The 17,594-nt window shown below is 36.9% G+C and overlaps 1 protein-coding gene across 3 annotated transcripts in view; it reads left to right on the forward strand.

Moving 5' to 3' along the window:
• The window catches only part of CTNNA3 (catenin alpha 3), a 544,925-nt gene that overhangs the window by 392,266 nt on the left and 135,065 nt on the right, over positions 1–17,594 (forward strand). For all 3 annotated transcript variants that reach the window (XM_074874301.1, XM_074874302.1, XM_074874303.1), the window contains one exon: positions 11,901–12,101. In XM_074874301.1, the coding sequence (XP_074730402.1) occupies positions 11,901–12,101 (201 nt within the window). The remainder of the gene's footprint in view (positions 1–11,900; positions 12,102–17,594) is intronic.

Below are 17,594 nucleotides of genomic sequence, written 5' to 3' on the forward strand. Positions count from 1 at the left end.
TCCCCCTCCCCAACAGCAACAAAAATCATCCTAGCTTACACTTCAGTGGAAAAACTGCTCTAATGAAAAAGCAGCTTTTCTTTTTGCAAGCTTGATATTTCAAGAGGTTACTATTTTCAACAGTAAACAACGCAATTCACAGATGAGTATAATGCTTCCACCAGGAAAACTGACAAGTTTATCACAGCTTAGAATTTATCATTTCTGCAGGGAGATTTCTGAGTTTCCTACCCCAAATTATCTCTTGTCAATTAAATGTTTTCCATCTGTTAACATTTGCCCTATTTGTGGGTTGGCTAGTGTCAAATAGAATTATTAGGTGTTCATCAGATGTTCATTATAGCAGATATAAAGCTGTTACAAGAAAATATCATCATAAAGTCAGTGTTTTCACCTGAACAATTATCTAAGTGACAGATGGCTATTATCTTCTGACAATATTTTATAGACATAAACGAAATAGCTACCATTTAACATAATATGGTCTGCTTTGTTGCACACATTGTAAAACAGGTAATGCAAAAGGTCTCCAATTATACACCACTAATCTAGCTGAAGGAAATAGATGATAAATTTTCATGTTTGTTAATCCTGCCCCCCCATCCCAAGAAAAATTAAATCTTTTGAAGGTCATAAATTAACCAAATCTTTCAGCTGATCCAAAGACAGACATTGAGTATTACCCAGTAATTGCAAATTTCTTTTACGCTGTTTGGTCCAAACTAGGAAGATTGCCAGCTCTTCATTCTATAGCATCTACCCTGAAATTATTAACTCAGATATGCACTGATTTTTAAGATATGTTCTGTGAACTGTTTCACTGTAACCTGGCTAGTTATTTCACTGTTCAAAAGACTTTCATTTCCAGTGAGATAAAACTGGAGCTCAATGAAAAACTCTGTGTAATTCCTGGCGTAAACTAATTCCTTTAGATAATCTGTAATTCAGAAAATACTGCTTTTGCCATTTTAGACTTAAGGATTTATGATTTATCAAGGCCTTTCTGGGTTTTTAAGAGGTATTTTCATGAAGTTAGATAATATTTTAGCTAGATTTGGATTTTGAATGCAGAATTTAGAAAGCAACAATAAATTTTCCATTTCCCAGCCATAGAAGGGCAGAAAACAGATTTATTTATGACCTGTTTAGGACCAACTCGTATTTCACCGAAGGCAATAAAACTGCAGACTTCAGCTCTTCTCTTTTGGCAGAGCAAATGATATGGAAAATTGAATCTCTACTTTCATAGCACTGAAAGTACAACTCCCTGTTTGTTTTGTGGGTTTTTTTTTTTTTTTTTTTTTGGTTTGGGTTTTTTTTTTTTTTTTTTTAGCCTCTACCTGCTTTAATTTGTTAGCTGTGTAAGCAACTCTGCAAGTTGGCAAGTGGGACACAAAAGACCAAACAAAGGCTTGTGGAGGATTCTCTGTATGACACACAGTCGTCTTCTCACATGCTGAAGGAGAATCCTCTCTTGTAGTTAAGAATTCTCCCCCAGACAGTTCTAGTAGACTGCTGAAAAGCCGATGGGAATGAAGAAACACATGAAAACAAAAAAATATTCCAAAGAAAAGTCTCTCCCCTTTTGTAGTTCATCTACTGGAAAAAAAGAAGCCTCCAGGAATTTTTACTTGAGGTTTATAAAGGTGACAGAAAGAGAAACCGTCTCCTGTATTTTTTTGAGAGAGTGTATGTTCTGAGGAGAATAATATCAATGCTTTGTGCATTTCTGTGTGAATGAAGGGAACAGGCTTGGACTGAGTATAAAGGAAATGGTTTTCCTGTGTATTTTATGAACTGGATGCCACATACTAAGGAAAATATGACATGATTTTGCAAACAGTTCTCCATTATCCAGTAGCTAAAGGGAAGAGTGAAAAATAATTATTATGTCTAAGATAACAAACTGAGAAGAGAAGTCTAAGTTAAGGCTGATGGTTGGTGGCAAATGTTCTGAAGAATTTTATGAGCAAATCTGTAAAAGGACTTGCTGATGCTAAGAAGGCGTGTTTCAGTAATTCATGGAGCCTGGATCTGTCAGCTTTAGCCCATGCTCTTTTTGGCTGGCAGTTCTTACCATTTTTTCTCTCTATATCACAGAGTCATAAAATCATTCAGGTTGGAAAGGACCTCAAGGTCTAGTCCATCCTACTGTTCACAGCTGGACCACACTAAAATCAGATTAAGAACAGAGATTTTACAACCTCTCTGAACAACTGTTCATTAATCTGGTGAACCTCGTTATCCTTGCAGTGATTTTTTTTTTTTTTTTTTTTCCCCTTCAGATCCTCGCCTGTTCCATTTTGACTGTTATCTCTCATTCACCAGCCTCACGCCTTAGTGAATAAGTGAAACACCGGAGTCAATTAACTTATTGATGCAGAGATAAAGTTACCTGACAATGTTCTTCTAGCATGCTGTGTTCACTAAAACCTAAATTTCTAAAAAGTGGTATAGGGGATGGGGGATGTATGCTAATTAACATATGTTAATATGAATCTGTCTGGAAGCACTTTACTGTATTAGGTGTAAAGTTATTTAAATGGTGGAGACACTTTTTGGAGCAGTTTAGCAAATCTGAGTGTATAATGCAGGTCCATTGAAGTACTAGTTGCTATGGAAGGGGGAGGCATTTGCCATCCCCACATTTGTGGTCAGATGTAAGAGATGTACATGTACCATGACAATTCTAATATAAATAACATAACGAAGTATTAGTCCGTCTGCAGTAGGTGAGACAGAAAAGGTCTTCTAGTCCAGTGCTGCCTAGTCTCCTAGTCTAGGCCAAATGGCCTTCTAGTCAGTTACCACACTCAAATTAAAGTTGAAGGGGTTTATTCTATTGTACTTCAAGGAGCTGAAGTTGTTGAATTTGTTTTTTAGGAAGGTAAATTACACTCTTTGAAAAATTTTATTGTATGTCAGTTATAGCTACTTGGGTGAAGACAATGCTCTTTTAGGAGAGAATAATTATAATTACCTAGGTTCATAGCTGAGACAAGGCTAGTTTGAGTAAAATTTGCTATGTACATTCTGTAAATTAATAGCAGTTGGGGGGGTGTATTGTAGGCATGAATTGGGGTTATGGTGATTTCTGAGGATTAAACAAGAAAGCTTTATTTCTTCTTCTGTCTCGCTGTCTCCTCTTTCATGTCCTGCTACCATTTTCAATTCATTATTTCTCCCTTCTTGTCCTACGAAGTCAGCATCGTATTACAGCTTATTAATACATAAAAAATTCTTTGTTGCCCTGTACATTATCGTGGATAATGGGAGTATGAAACATCACCTTTAATTGTTAAAATAAAAACTGAGCTAAACTTTCTCAGCTTTTTATAGCCAGAGGAGAGAAATGGGCACCTCTAAAGCCTAAGTGAATTGGACACATTTACATGTGTACATAAAGGATAAGGTAGATTGTCCCTAAAACGTATAATTGTTCTCAGTTGACGTAAGAAGAGTGTGTTTAAGATGACTAGGCCAAATGAAGAGGCTAGGGGCAAGTTGTGTGAGTGCAGATCACCCCTGCATGTTTCTGGAGGAAAGTGTTTCCTTGGTCTTGTAGCCCAGGAGAGAATTGGAGTATGTAGATAGAGAAGTGACCTCTATGCAGCAGGATATGCTTATGTTTTTGCTTTTTCTGGTTTCTCCTTATCTCTTGCCCATCCAGGTGTCCATGCTTCTGGTCTACTTTTTCTCTGCTCTTCCTCTCTCTAGATCCTATTAGTCATCAAGATGGCCTGTATGCTTTTACAGTGTACTTCCTTGTTTTCAGAGATCTCAGAGCCTGCTTCATGTAAAGTTCTAGGAAAGAAAAGAGACTTAAGCATACTGAGAATTTAAGACTGTGCTTCCTTTATTTCCCCAAGATCCTGGAATATATCTGGATGCTGAAAGGGGAAGCTGACAATCCAGGAACCTGTCTCTAGGCTGAATTTTGTGCCCAAGAAATTGAGGGCAAGGATTGAAGGACAAGCAGTTAACATCTCAAACCAACCAAATCTTATTGTAATCGTGTTAAAATGAATGAAGGAAAGAAATAAAAGTCTGGAAAGGATTAACATTGCTGTAAGGTTCTCACTCATGCAGGGAGAGAAATTTTCTGTAATCTGAAACCTTCATTAGCCAATTAAACTGATCGTTTTGGGCTGCCAACTCTGTAATTAATAGACACTCACTTTAAGAAACATTCCTATTTTCAGAGGTTCTTTTTTGGTGGCGATGTGGTGGGAGATTTTTTTTTTTTGGGGGGGGGGTGTCTGTTTGTTTTTTACTTTTTTGCTTTTTTGAGTTTAAATGCTAACATCTTGGAATCGTTTGTGCATATGTGAATGAAAATGAACCTTAAGGAGAAGCTGCCAACTCAATCAATACTTTGTTCACCCTAAGGTAAAATGCGAAAGAAATACACACTTTGGTTAGTATTTTCTGTGAACAGAACTGAAGTTAATGTTTCAGACTACAGGTTGAAGTTTCTAAAAACACAAACAAGAAATTTATTATACAATTTAAAGTGTTGCTTCCCTTTTTGTTCAAAATTCATCTATAGGGATGTGCACAGATAGTGATAGATACTGAAGAACTTTCAGTATCTTGTCTAGGGGGGTGCTTTTATGCCATCCCCTCTTTTCTCTGCCCACATTCATCTTCCTTTTCCATCCATATTCTGTTGTCTTGTAGCTTTTGTCTTGCAGCCTTCAGCTCACTGAGATAGCTGTCATATTTTTGTGCTTATGTCCCATCATACTGGACTCTTAGATTTTACCTTTCTCCAAGTTAGCTCACTTTTTCCTGGAACTCTTTGACACACTTCCTAGGCATGTTCTTCTTTCAGGAAAATTTGTTCTTGCAGCCTGGTACCCATTAACATGAGACATACCTATTAACTCAGGAGGCTTTTCCAAATCTGGTCTCTCTTGACATCATAATTCCCCCTTCAGGAAGATATTGTAGTTGTGGCAGACTTTCTCAGTGTTGTTTAAAAGTAATAATAATTTGTTTTATCTAGCACTTGAAAAGAAAGACATTTGCACCCATTTCTCTGCATCAGTTAATTTCTGGTCTCCACAGGCAATTTGTTCAAGTGTTTCACTGCACTCATGATTAAGAATTTTTATTTTTTTTTTTAACCCTTACATCAAGTCCTAAGTTTCCTTTGAATTCAACTTCTGACCAATAGCCTGTTGGCACATTTGTCCAGCTTGTCAGGGTTGCTCTGAATGGCCAGCCAGTCAGCCAAGTCGATGTCACCTCCACACTTGCTGAGGATGTGTTCTGTGACATTGCCCAAGGTGTTAATGAAGAAGTTAAACAGTGTCAGCCTCAGCATCAATTCTTCCTGAAGAGCAGCTGTCCTAACTAGCCTCCAGTTTGACTTTGAACTACTGACCACTCCTCTGTGACCCTGATGGTCTGATTGCCACTTCACCCACCCAGATGCTATCACTCTAATTTTTCTGTAAGGAGGCTATGGGAGACTGTGTCAAAAATGTTCTTGAAGCAAGCAATAACCAATGCATTCCCCTCATCCATAGAGCCAGTCCTTCATCACTGAAAGCAATCAGTTTGGCCATGCTTCATTTGTCCTTAGTAAATTGATGCTGTTCTGAACACCTTCCTGTCCTTCATGTGCCTGGAAATGCCTTGAGGTCTTCTTCCATAATTTTCCAGGAACTGAGGTGAAGCCTTAACCTGTAGCTTTCTGGATCCTCTTCCTTACCTTTTTTAAGATGGACTTGACAATAGACATTTATGTGCATTTTATATTTTAACTGCATGTGTCTAAAAACAGAGCGTTTTGGAAGCACGCAACATGTGTGCATTTGAGTAAATATCAGACCATTGTCAACCGTGCCTCTCAGTACCACTCTTGGTCTGAGACAGAATGACAGTGTTGTCAGGTGTATTAGCAACAAATAATATTAGAAATTATCTAGTTTCTTAGTTTTGGCAGATAAAAAGTAAATTTGGTTAATATAATCAGAGAAGAAAGGATATTTATTTTCCTTGTTCTGAGTAATTCTCTTTCTCCATTTCTTTATTCATTTAAAAATTCTTCTATTGAAGTTGCCAGGGACCTTGAACATTAAGTGTTTACCAGTGATTTCTTTTTTGAATAGTGGCTAAGACACTGTCTTACTTGTAGAATGCAGATATTATATTTAAAGAGTCCCAACTGCCAAGAAAATCTATTCCATAAGATTGCTTGTGGAGATTTAGCCTTGCGTATTCTCTGAACTTCAGTATGTAGGAAAAAGGTGGGAATTAAATGCAACTTCTTTTTCTGTCTGAATACAGGAGGAATGATAACAGGGAGTTGTATACTGGGACTTCCATCTTCCACTTAGCAGTCTTGTTCTCTTAACTTTGGCACCAGAAATTACTAAATCTAAGTATGGATATTATTAATAATTGTTTGCTTTCAAATACAATTTTGGGATTCATCAAAGCATTATGAATCTGTGGGAGCACGCATACTAGGTAGTGCCATTATTGGAGAACTTGAAATCCTTTTCTGAGTAGCACTATAAGGTACCATGTCCAGGAATAGGAGTGGTCTGAAAAGAAATTTACTTTTTGTACAAAGTTTCTTTGCTTCCCGTTTTATCATGCCAACAGATGGTAAAAGACAGAAATCATTTTGGTCAGGCTAAACTATCACTGCATACATTTGTACATCTAATTTTATGGTATAGGAATTGCAGGAAAGTATGTTTTATTTTCCATCTTCTCTTCAGGAGACCAAACAAATTTAGTTTTCTAATGCTTCTTCATATACCATATTTCTTAAATCTCTAATAATTCTTTTTCTTTTCTATTTTTTTCTGTAATGTCTCCATTTGGTCCACAATTTTCTTGAACTGAGTGGAGAAACTTTTAAAAGAATCGCTTCAACTGAGGCCTTATCAGTGCCAAGTGGAGTGGAAGGGCATCACCTGTCTTTTTCTTCAGATGACATGCAAAGGAAGAGCTATTGATTTTATCGCAGAGAGGCTGAGTCATGGATTTGTCAAAGACAGCTTTATTATCCAGTAGTTAGCTCAGCTGAGAGATGATTTTTGGCCAGTACAACTAACACCAAGATCCCAAAGGAAGATCAGAAGGTACAGTGCACCACTCACGATAATTGCTGTGGTGACCATGGCAATCTGACAATTTCTTTAAACATCTATCAATCCACTGTTACAATTAACTCTTATACTAGACATTCTGACTCATGACAAAGAGATGGTACATCCTCTTAATCTTCTTTTTCTGCTTTGGAAAGTAGGATGCTTGGATGAAAATCAAAAGTTGATCTAATGCATTTTGTACAGGAGGGGGAAGCATATATAAGAAAGATACAGTTTAGAACAATTTCAGCTGGACTGTCATCAGTGCTCATTTCATTCCTTTTCCATTAGATGTGCTAAGGCAAATGTAGAAGCTTGTTTGTGCCTTAGGAAAATTAACGTAAGCAGCATTTTATTGATTGTGAAGTAACTCATCTAGGAGGAGCTTCAGAACATTGTGAAAGTCTGCATGTCGGCTATGGATATTCAGATATTCACTATGGATATTCACTGTGTAGTACCCATGTGTGTGGACGAGGTCATTTATGCTCATTTCGTGCATGTATTGTCTGCATTCTGTAACGCTGACAAGAGCTTTTGAGTTTTTGACATAAGTATGGCATTTGTCAAGTTCTCAACTGATCTTTTACATGAGACTATGGATGGATGTAGCAAGAAAAGATGTTGCACATCTTTTCTAGTACAAGGTGGATGGACAATATACTGTTAATAAAATCTGTTTCTGTCTTTAGCTTCTTTGAAACACAACATCTGGAAGGATATATCACATTCTAATGTATATTCCCTGATATTATTATGGATTTTGATAGTTAGATTCTAAAATGGCTTAAAAGAAGTCTTAACAATTTGGAAGGAAGCAGCTAATTGGGATCTCAGGCCACAACATACACATCTAATTGCATTTCTGTTGAGCATCTAGCCTCAAGTTTGCTTTTTCTTTCTCCATGAAAGTCTCCATGACATCTCCTAGAAGGGTTTGGAAACCTGGAGGTTTCCATCGTGTGTTCCATTCATACAGTATTTCCATTAGGCCACATGCAATATTTTTTTTTAAATTTCCTTCAGATTCATATCACACAAGATAACTAGTGAACTATGTTTTTCCATTGTGGAGATTTCACTTGGTAGATACCAGAAGAGCCCTACCTTTCTATTTACACAGGACTAAGCCCTTTAGTTGTTGTCTTTGCTGAACAGTTAAAAGGCAGTATGTTCATCACACAAAGGTCCTTAAAGTGGAGGCTGCTCTATCCGCTTCTGTAATTATCTCTGTTAACAGTTGGGCAATACTAAACCTAATGCAGTGGTGATCTATATTACTTTGTTTTAAGCATAACTATGGCAGCAGAAGTGGGGTTTTGTTAGTCCTTTCTCATGCATTCCGTGCATGTCAGCTCACAGTGCTTTAGCCTTTTTCAACCTTGCACACATTCACAAACTGTTTTGTTTGGAAGCCTCCCACTGTGGAAAGCATACAGGAACAGATGCCTGAAAAAAGAAAGGTGAGATGTTAGCCTATACAGCACAGGGTAGTCCCTGGAACATCTTTGTGCATCTTGTCATTTGTCCCTTTCTTTCAGTTTCATGTGTTGTGTTTGGCATGGGTGGAACTGAAATAGTTGCCAGTCCTCTCATTGTCCTACTTCCATGTAGATGGTCGTCCAATGGGTTTAGATACAGAATATGCACAGACTGAACCAACAGTGGTAATGAAGTCACCATTATGAAACTTTTCTTTTTCTGCTGACTTTGGAGATTGGTGATATGTACCTGAAAGGGTATGGACATTCCATATTCACAGAGGCATTCTGTGATGTAGCAATTTCATAAACTCAACCAGATTTCATAATTTTTGCATAGGTAGAATCCCAGATACTCATGCCAGACACAGTTAGTAATTCAGGATTACCTAATGATGCGTTTTGTCTGCTGAGCTACCTCGGTTGTCCAATTTATTGTGTAACATAAAATGTAACTTAATACTGATGTACTGAATGGCAGTCATGTGAGCTAATAAGAAACATGTAAACTCTGAATTATTTCATGGCTTAGTGCAAGAGAAGTTTCACAACGGTATTTCTGAAGATAGAGGAAATCTGTTGCATTCACATCTTGCATTCCTAATGTTCTTGTATTACATTCTCTGAGAGATAAAGCAGATTTTAGGTCTGTGTAGGAAAGGAAATTCAATACCAAAATTAATATGGAAGCTTTTAAGACGTGTTTAAGCTTTAAAGCCATAAACATATTTTCTAATTATATTTTATGGTATTACCCTCTGTACCATAAGTTAAATTCTATATACACATTACTTTGCCTGACAAAATGTAGTATGTCCTTCAGTATTGGTGGTATAGATGGGAATACTAGCATATCACATACCTGTTCTCTCTGTAACTCTTGACATTACTGATACTGTCTTCTAGCTTGATCTGAATTCTTACTGAGATCTATTAGCCTTTGGTTTTATGACCAGTCTTACTTTAGTACCAGTATTTTCTCCTTCATCTCCATACTTCCTGCTGATGCTCTTTTTTCCATTACTATATATTTGAGTATCAAAAAATAGTTTGTTAAGCACAAATACAACTTTACTATTGCCATTTGAAAAATAGCACAAATGCAGCTTTACTATGGCCATGTGAAAAATGTCAAGAAAATGAATGTTCAGAAAGACAGAAGGGTAATAATTTATTTTGGAATAAGAATTGTATAATTCTTCTTTGCTTGGCACCCTTCTGCATTTGTCTACATTTTTATTTCTGACCGTGTAAACCCAACAATTGCTTCCATCAGTCTTTAAGCAAAGATTTTCTCCTTCTGCTTCCCTCTAGCCAAATCTTTGTTCTTTTTTAACTGTTCACATTTTGCATGGGTGACTTGGAAATGCTCATATGCCATGCTTATGTTGTATTTATGATTTTTGTAATAATTTATCTTTTCTGACTGTCCTAGACACAAATTGACATCTCTTTAGTGAGGTCATTACATCCCATAGAGCTGAGTGAAATAGCAAAGAAAGGTTCAAGTTAAGTGTCTCTTCTGTACTGAGTGTTTGATGCCTTTTAGTGTGGAAGTGTGTCAAGCAGCTCAGTTTGTCTTGACCTAGAGCAACTACCACCGGTTAAAAAAAAAGGTCTGTCAAAGAGGAAACGGCAAAAGCAACTTTGCAGTTCTGCCTGCATTGGAGGCGACTGCCAGATATAAGCATGTGTGACCTGTAGGGAAGACAGAGTCAACTTATTTCAACTCCCATCTTTAGCAAACACACCACTGGGTACCTCTTTGGTTAACTGTACCACATCCACTTCTTCAGCTCCCAGGTGTCTCTTTGTCTGTCTTTATCAAATATTGAAGAAACCCTTTGGATGTTAAATATTGCCTATAGTCAGAATATAGCAATTACCATGACATATATTGTTGTGTTGTCTTTTTTTAAATAGTGCTATTGCTGAATAGCCCTTTTCTATTGCATCTTTCAGCTCTTTAGTAGAATGATTTTGTGCATGTTCATTTTTTTTCTTAAAACTTTTTACTAGGAGGATCATCATTAACCCATTTAATGTCTCATTCAAGAACTGGTGTCTAAGAGACTTCTTGACTTTCAGAGGTTCTGTGTCAGAGGTTCTGTGTTTCACATAGATTAGCAGCATCTCCTTGCCTATTCCCAAACTGTGTGTTCTGTTTTGTGCCAGAAATGTAAAATTTTGAATGTATGTCTATTTGGACAGGCAGAAGGTGACTATAACATGTATATGTTTTAATTAGTAAAGTTAACATGGATAGGCTTTGGATAGGTCATCACAAATCAGTTAACTAGAGTAAACCAATAGCCATACTGTAGAACAGATGAAGCAAACAAGAATTTCTTCATTTACTCAAAGTGGCTTTGAATTTGTGAGGTGATCATGAATTCTGAAGAGGAAAATTCCAATAAGGAAGAGAATATTGTAGGAATGAAAGCATGATAATAGAACAGAGAAATCCTGCCATTAGGCAGTGACAGAGATAGCTGAATGGGGGAAGTACTATGTGTTAAGAAGGCTTAGTGAAATAATGTAGCTGTAGCAGGAAAGCCATTGCTGCTTAATTGTGTTAATATACTGATAAGTGCTACTGGATGTATGTGTGTATAGATAGATATTTGCACATATTTATTTGAATGTCACTAATAGCATATAAACCAATAATATACATAGTAATGCAGTAAATACATTACTGTAAATAAGAAATGTAAACCATATGGCAAATATGTATTCAATAAAAATTTTATAATAATGATTCATATTGCAATCATTTAATAAGTAGTAGTGTAATTTTAGTACCAGGGAAAAATACTGCTCTTTCTATTCACATGAGTTTGATTTAGCGTGAACATCCTAACACACTGATGTAAAAGAAGTTAGTTTAGTTGTTGGGGCAATTGTTTGTCAGCAGAGATTCATCTCATTATGGAACCTTTTGTCACAGTGGCTTAAGGTTTCAACAATAAGTAACAGCTTTAATCCCTTGAAATTTTCCTTCATTCTGCAAATATTCACTACATATGTAAATTTTTGTGGTTTTCATATTTTTCTAACACTTTCTGACTCAGTATTTTATTGTTGCTGTTGCTTATAGGAGACTATTACTGTACCTTTAAATTCTAGGAATCAATAAATTGTTTTAAGAATTTCAAGGACAGTTCAGTGTAGATTTCATATTGTAAGTTTTTTATCCACACCTGCATTTCAACAGGGGAAGAAAAAATGCAATCAACTCTGAGTCTAAAATGTGTCTGATTGTGTAAGAGGTGCCATCTTAAAAGAAATGTTCTTTTATTTGCAGAAAGCCATATTCTTGAGGATGTAAACAAGTGTATCATTGCACTGAGAGAGCAAAATGCAGACAGTTTAGATCGTGCAGCAGGTGCAATCCGAGGGCGTGCTTCAAGAATAGCTCATATTGTTTCGGGTGAGATGGACAATTATGAACCAGGGGCTTACACTGAAGGAGTGATGACGAATGTTCAGTATTTATCCAAGAATGGTAAGTCTGATTTCTAAGCTATGTTCTCAGTTTCTTTATTGATATAAACTTTTCTTTATATGCCACAGTTAAAGTGAATAGTGTGATTCTCTGGTCTAATGAACTAATTATGCACTAATGATTCACTGTATGGTCTCTAGTCTCCTTTCAGCATGCTCTCCAATTATGATGATACCATGCAGTTCAAAACTATTTTTTAAAATTTTATTTGAATTACATCGTTCATGTAAGACTTTTTTAAGTTATGGAAGGCTTTTACCAGAATTAAATAAACACAAGTAACAGTGTTTGGAGACTTGTAACTGATGAGGCAGCAGCTTTCCACTTTGTAGCACTGGCCTCACCACATCTGTTCTAAGCAGATGAAAAGCAAACTCAGAGAAGGAGAAGCAGGTTCATGATTTGTGCGTACCACACCACTTTAAGGACTGTTGAGCAGTGGTTATATATCCCCAAATATCTTCAGTTTTACTAAGGAAATTTGGAACTTCCTAAAATGGTTAGTAGTGTCCGTTTACTTTTTCATAATATTAAAAAGGAGGATATCCTATATTGGAATATCCCTGTACTGGCAGCAGGGATGCAACTGCACTATTCTATAAATGGTTTCTGTTGTTTACAGCCGTTGTTTATATAAATGACTACCTGGCCTTTCATAGTGTATATACTTAATAAAAAGAAATTATCTCTGGAGCTCTCAGGACTTCCATGTTTTCAGTGGTTGCAAGTCTAATAGTTGGGCAGTTTAAAAAGTGCTATTAAGAAATTTTCTGGCAAATCTGCACATCTCTGAAATATAGGATTTAGCTTCCTGAACTCAGTAGTCTAAATCCTAGTTCTGCCAGTCTAAATAAATTTCTAGTATCTTACATTTGACTGACATTTACTTTATTTTACTGCAAGAAAAGACAGGAATGTTGTTTGAGCTCGCTCTTAATCCGTTCAAATATGTCCAGGACAGAACTGTCTTCATGTGAACAAGAGTGAACTGATATCGCAATGAAGTGGCAAAAGGAACAGAATAGTGAGAAGAGTTTGAAATAGACTTGCCTGTTGTTATCTTCTTTTCTGACATTTTGATGAGAAAATCTGAAAACTTTCAACAGGACATCCTTTTTTTCATAACTTCTGAAAGTGCTATGACAAATACCAAGGGAAGGAACAATTATATGAAAGCATAGCTTTGATTCCCATCTAAAAACTGAGCCCTTCTTTCTTGAAACTGGGAGTGTTTAAACACATTAAGGGTTGACACTGATTTCTGTTCTGTTGCCTTGCTTTGACAGTAATATATAATGTACCTAAATCTGTCTATCTATAAAAGACAGGAAGGCGTAAAACTGGTTTTGGTTGAAATGTTTGCTTGTGTCAAGGGACATCAAGCATGGTGTCATCTCAAATGTCTTTGCCGTACTTCAGACCTAAGAATCCACTATCTTTACACGATTCAATAGGAGTGGAAAAAAGGAACATGTACTTTTCATTCTTACCTGTATTTATATGATCTGCAATGAACAGACATCAAATCATGCAAGGGTTTTTGATTGCTTGATGGTTTTCTTTTGTTTTGTTTGTTTGTTTTAACTGTTTCAGCTTACAGGGAAAATGCAGGTAGGCTGCAGCCCTCAGGTGTGACCCAAAGCATTCTATCACTTCTGAGTCTTTCAGGAGCCAGCTGATTGCAAGGTGACACTTCACTAGAAGAGAACTGTGTATTTATGTTGCCATTAGCTCCTAAGATACCTTACATGAGTAACCTAGGGCAGTGAAGTGCATCCTTTATGCCCAGTGAAAATGTAATGCTTTACTGAAGATAAATTATTGCAGGCAGAGTATAGAGTTAGTGAAAATGGAATTATAGAATAATAGTGTACACAGAAATTGCAGAGAAATAAAACAAAAACTAAAGAGAGAATGGGAGCCAGAAATGGGAACTATGCAAATTGGAGGTAACAGGACAGAGAAATTGTGCATAAAGGGGAACTTATACATTTACTGTTTTTTAAAACAAAGACTGAGAAATTGTGGCATATATGTTGAGGTAACTTAGAAGAAAAAAAGAAGTTAAATTCTCTGCATTACAGTACATACAGTACATATAGAAAAGAGCATAAGATCACTGAATCTGTCTCTTCCGCTGGAAGACATCAGGCATATTTGAGATGGTAAAGTGAGCTATTCAACAATAATAGTGTGATACTGCCATACAATGAATATTAAAAACCAGTGCTTAATTTCTTAGTTCAAGTTGCGTAGTCTTGTTTAGGTACAAGTTGTTGACAGCTGAAGAACTCTACAGCACCATACAATGGAGTGTCTGCTTTCTCAGGTTTATGTTTTGCTGCTCATTCATTTTGCCCCTTCCCTTTCACCCAAGAAGAAAAACCCCAAGCAAACTAACAAGGCCCCTTTCTGTTGTGGAGTCAAGCTCTTAGAAGTTAGGCAATACCAGGCCTAAAGTTGTCTTTGCAGCCTTGATTTGCACTCGGTATGTGCATGCATTATGACACTGTGATTATGTGGTCATGCACAGTTATGTTACAAAACAGCTGCCTTTTTAGGTCACTGAAATGAATTCAGTGTCACTGGATGAACCTGCTTTAGACATATGCCAGGGTCACATATTAGAGGAGGCTGGTGTCCCTAGGATTAATTTGGGAAGTAACGAAGCAGAAGGCTGCAAGAAGAGAATATTTGATCTGATAGTGAGGATAGTTATGGCTGGACTCATGATTTTAAAGGTCTTTCCCAACCTAAATGATTCTATGACTCTGTAGTTCATTTAGAGTGCCACTGTCTGTATAGAGTGCCTCTGTGATACTGTGTAAGTTCATGAGGCTACAGCTAATGGTGGGGTGCAGGAATGCTTCCTAACTCCTGGTCTGAGTGAGCACCATGCTGACTGTGTCCTTCATCTACATCACAATAAGATTGGGACATCCTCTGTCCCCTCTTTTCTCAGGTTTCAGTGGGACGGGCATGTAGGTAATGTGGGTAGGAAAGAGAGCTGCAAAGCATTCCAGCCAAGTCCCTACTCTAGATGATTGGAAGTCAGCACTGAGAATCATGCCATGGAAATGCGTGCCCCAGGGTCTGTATGAAACCGCTACAGACCACTGGGGAAAAGAGTGTTCAATCATGCGGTCTGTATACTCCATGCAGGCAATTTTTTAAACCAGCATTTCCTATCTTGTTTTTACAAGTGCAAAGGTAGGAGAGCTTCAGGCTGTATTCTGGTATGGTTAAGACTGTGAAAATGTTCGTACTGGTACCTCTCTGTCATTCCTAGTGTCTGGCACTGTTGATTAGATTGAAATACGCAGATCCTTGCATTTTGGTAGGATTTGTGTACCGTTGCATGAAAGCAAAATGAAGCCTTTGGAAACACTGTTTACAAAAACCTAAGGTATTTCCACTTCAGAACTGGAAGACTAACCTTGTACTGTATTTTTAAAAAATCAAAGTCTACTCTGTTATTTTACTGCCTGCCAGAATCTGCAGCAGTTAAATTTAAGTAAGCAATTTATATTATGGCATGTATCTGTTGATATAGGAAAGAGCCTATATTTATTGTAAATTTTGTCTGCAGTTTTGCTTTCATGTCAAAGTATAATGATATACTATATACATATATATGTATGTAAACACATATATAAATCCTCTAGTTATTTAGATATAAGGATCTTGTAGAAAACAAGGAAAAGGCTGGAGACAAAGATGATAAATATTTTAACTGTCTTAAGGAACTAGTGGAGGTATCTTTCTCTGAATCATGGAGTTTTGAGTCCATGTTTTTTTATTTCAATAGTGCTGATGGAATTACAGCAAACCATTGTCCACAGCTTCTTACAACCATAATTATGAAATATATTATAATTCACATAGGGATAGGGCTTACTTTTAAGTTTAGGAATAGTAATGAAGTTGCATTTGGAATGAAAAACAAATGTAACTGTTCTCAAATTAAAGGTCAGCTGTAGGCATTGTTCTGAGACAGATACTGGCATGACACAAAATACTGTTCTCAGTCCCTTTGAAGTATGGATTAAGACAGAGTTTAATCTCTGAGACAAAATGGTGATATCAAATGTAAAATTGAACATGGATTTGAAAATTTCTTCCTGCCTCAGAAAATGTTTATAAACCTGTGTCCATAACTGTGGATTCCAAATACTTTCTCAGTATAAGAGGAACATAAATTAGATTTTTTTACAAATACCCCATGCCTAAATTGTGTCTCCTTGAAAGTCGTTAAAACTGTTATTCATGTGACATTTGTGCTCATAAACTACGAAGTGTAGTAACTGAATTAACTGGAATCTAACAGTTTTAGAGATTACTGCTCTTCTGATGTGATACCACCAATGTTACTTGTAATTGGGGATTGAAGGGCAAAATACATAAGAGGTGGTTTTTATTAAGTGAGTAATCATCTGGGTAAGTACAAGTTTTTAGACAATTCAGAGTGAGGGAGAAAGCAAACAGTCCCCATGACTTAATCATGAGGCTCAAGGAGCTTTATGTTGAGTATTACATAATCATAAGTCTTTGATATAGCAAGGGGGATACCAAGGACAATTTGAGTCCCCATTGTCCCCTTGAGAGCTGTATAGGCCTATTAATTCTAATTAAAGATTCTCCTCAAATTTCTAGCAATTATGCATGGCCAGTTCACGCATCTTGTTCTTGTGTCAATATTAACAACTCTTCTGCGTCCACCTGGATTAAAACCACTTGGCCCCAGTGGGACAAACACAAACCTCCACAAGTTTCAGTTACCTTTTTTCTGAAGTCCTTTCCTATGATTTTGTCCTAAAAGTCATTCTGTTCTTCCTGACCCAGTTGTCTTCTGTATTGGCAGCATGTTTTAACATCATACCGTTTGCCAGTGTCACTAATTAATTTATTTATTTGTTTGTTTCTTGGTCCGAAGATTGTTATTTTGGCCACCTTCCAGAATCTTCTCTCACTTTATAGCCCTTTCAGTGTGATCAGTTGTATAGCCTCCATACTAATACTGATCTACTCCACCTGAAACAGAGCTTTCCTGTACGGTACTTTATTAAATGATTCTGCAGGGTGGATTAAACCTACTGCATTGCTTTCCTCTGGGAAAAGATTATTTATCTTAGCACTAAAAGAGACTAGTGTTATCTGATAGGAGCTTCCTTCCATCTTCTGCTTTTTATTTAGCTTTTCCATTTCTTGCATGCTTATGTGCACAAGCTAATGACTTCGTATTTTCCTAGATGCTTCACTTGCCTTTTTCAAATACAGTTTGCAGGCTTGTTGCAACAGCTTATGCGAAATGACAGTTTCCGTTGTCCACCGTCTGAGCCTTTTGCAGTAGGGATTGTCTGTTTTCTCCAGTTCAAGAATGTTACCCTCCCTCTCACTCAAAAGAAACCTGCTAAGGAGGAAACATAGGAAGGCTTTGTGGTCTGTTTTCTCGTGTCCACTCTGACATTTGGTACTTATTTTATCCTCTTTTGG

This window comes from Strix uralensis, chromosome 7, assembly GCF_047716275.1.
Source record: "Strix uralensis isolate ZFMK-TIS-50842 chromosome 7, bStrUra1, whole genome shotgun sequence".
In the NCBI taxonomy this organism is placed as follows: Eukaryota; Metazoa; Chordata; class Aves; order Strigiformes; family Strigidae; genus Strix; species Strix uralensis.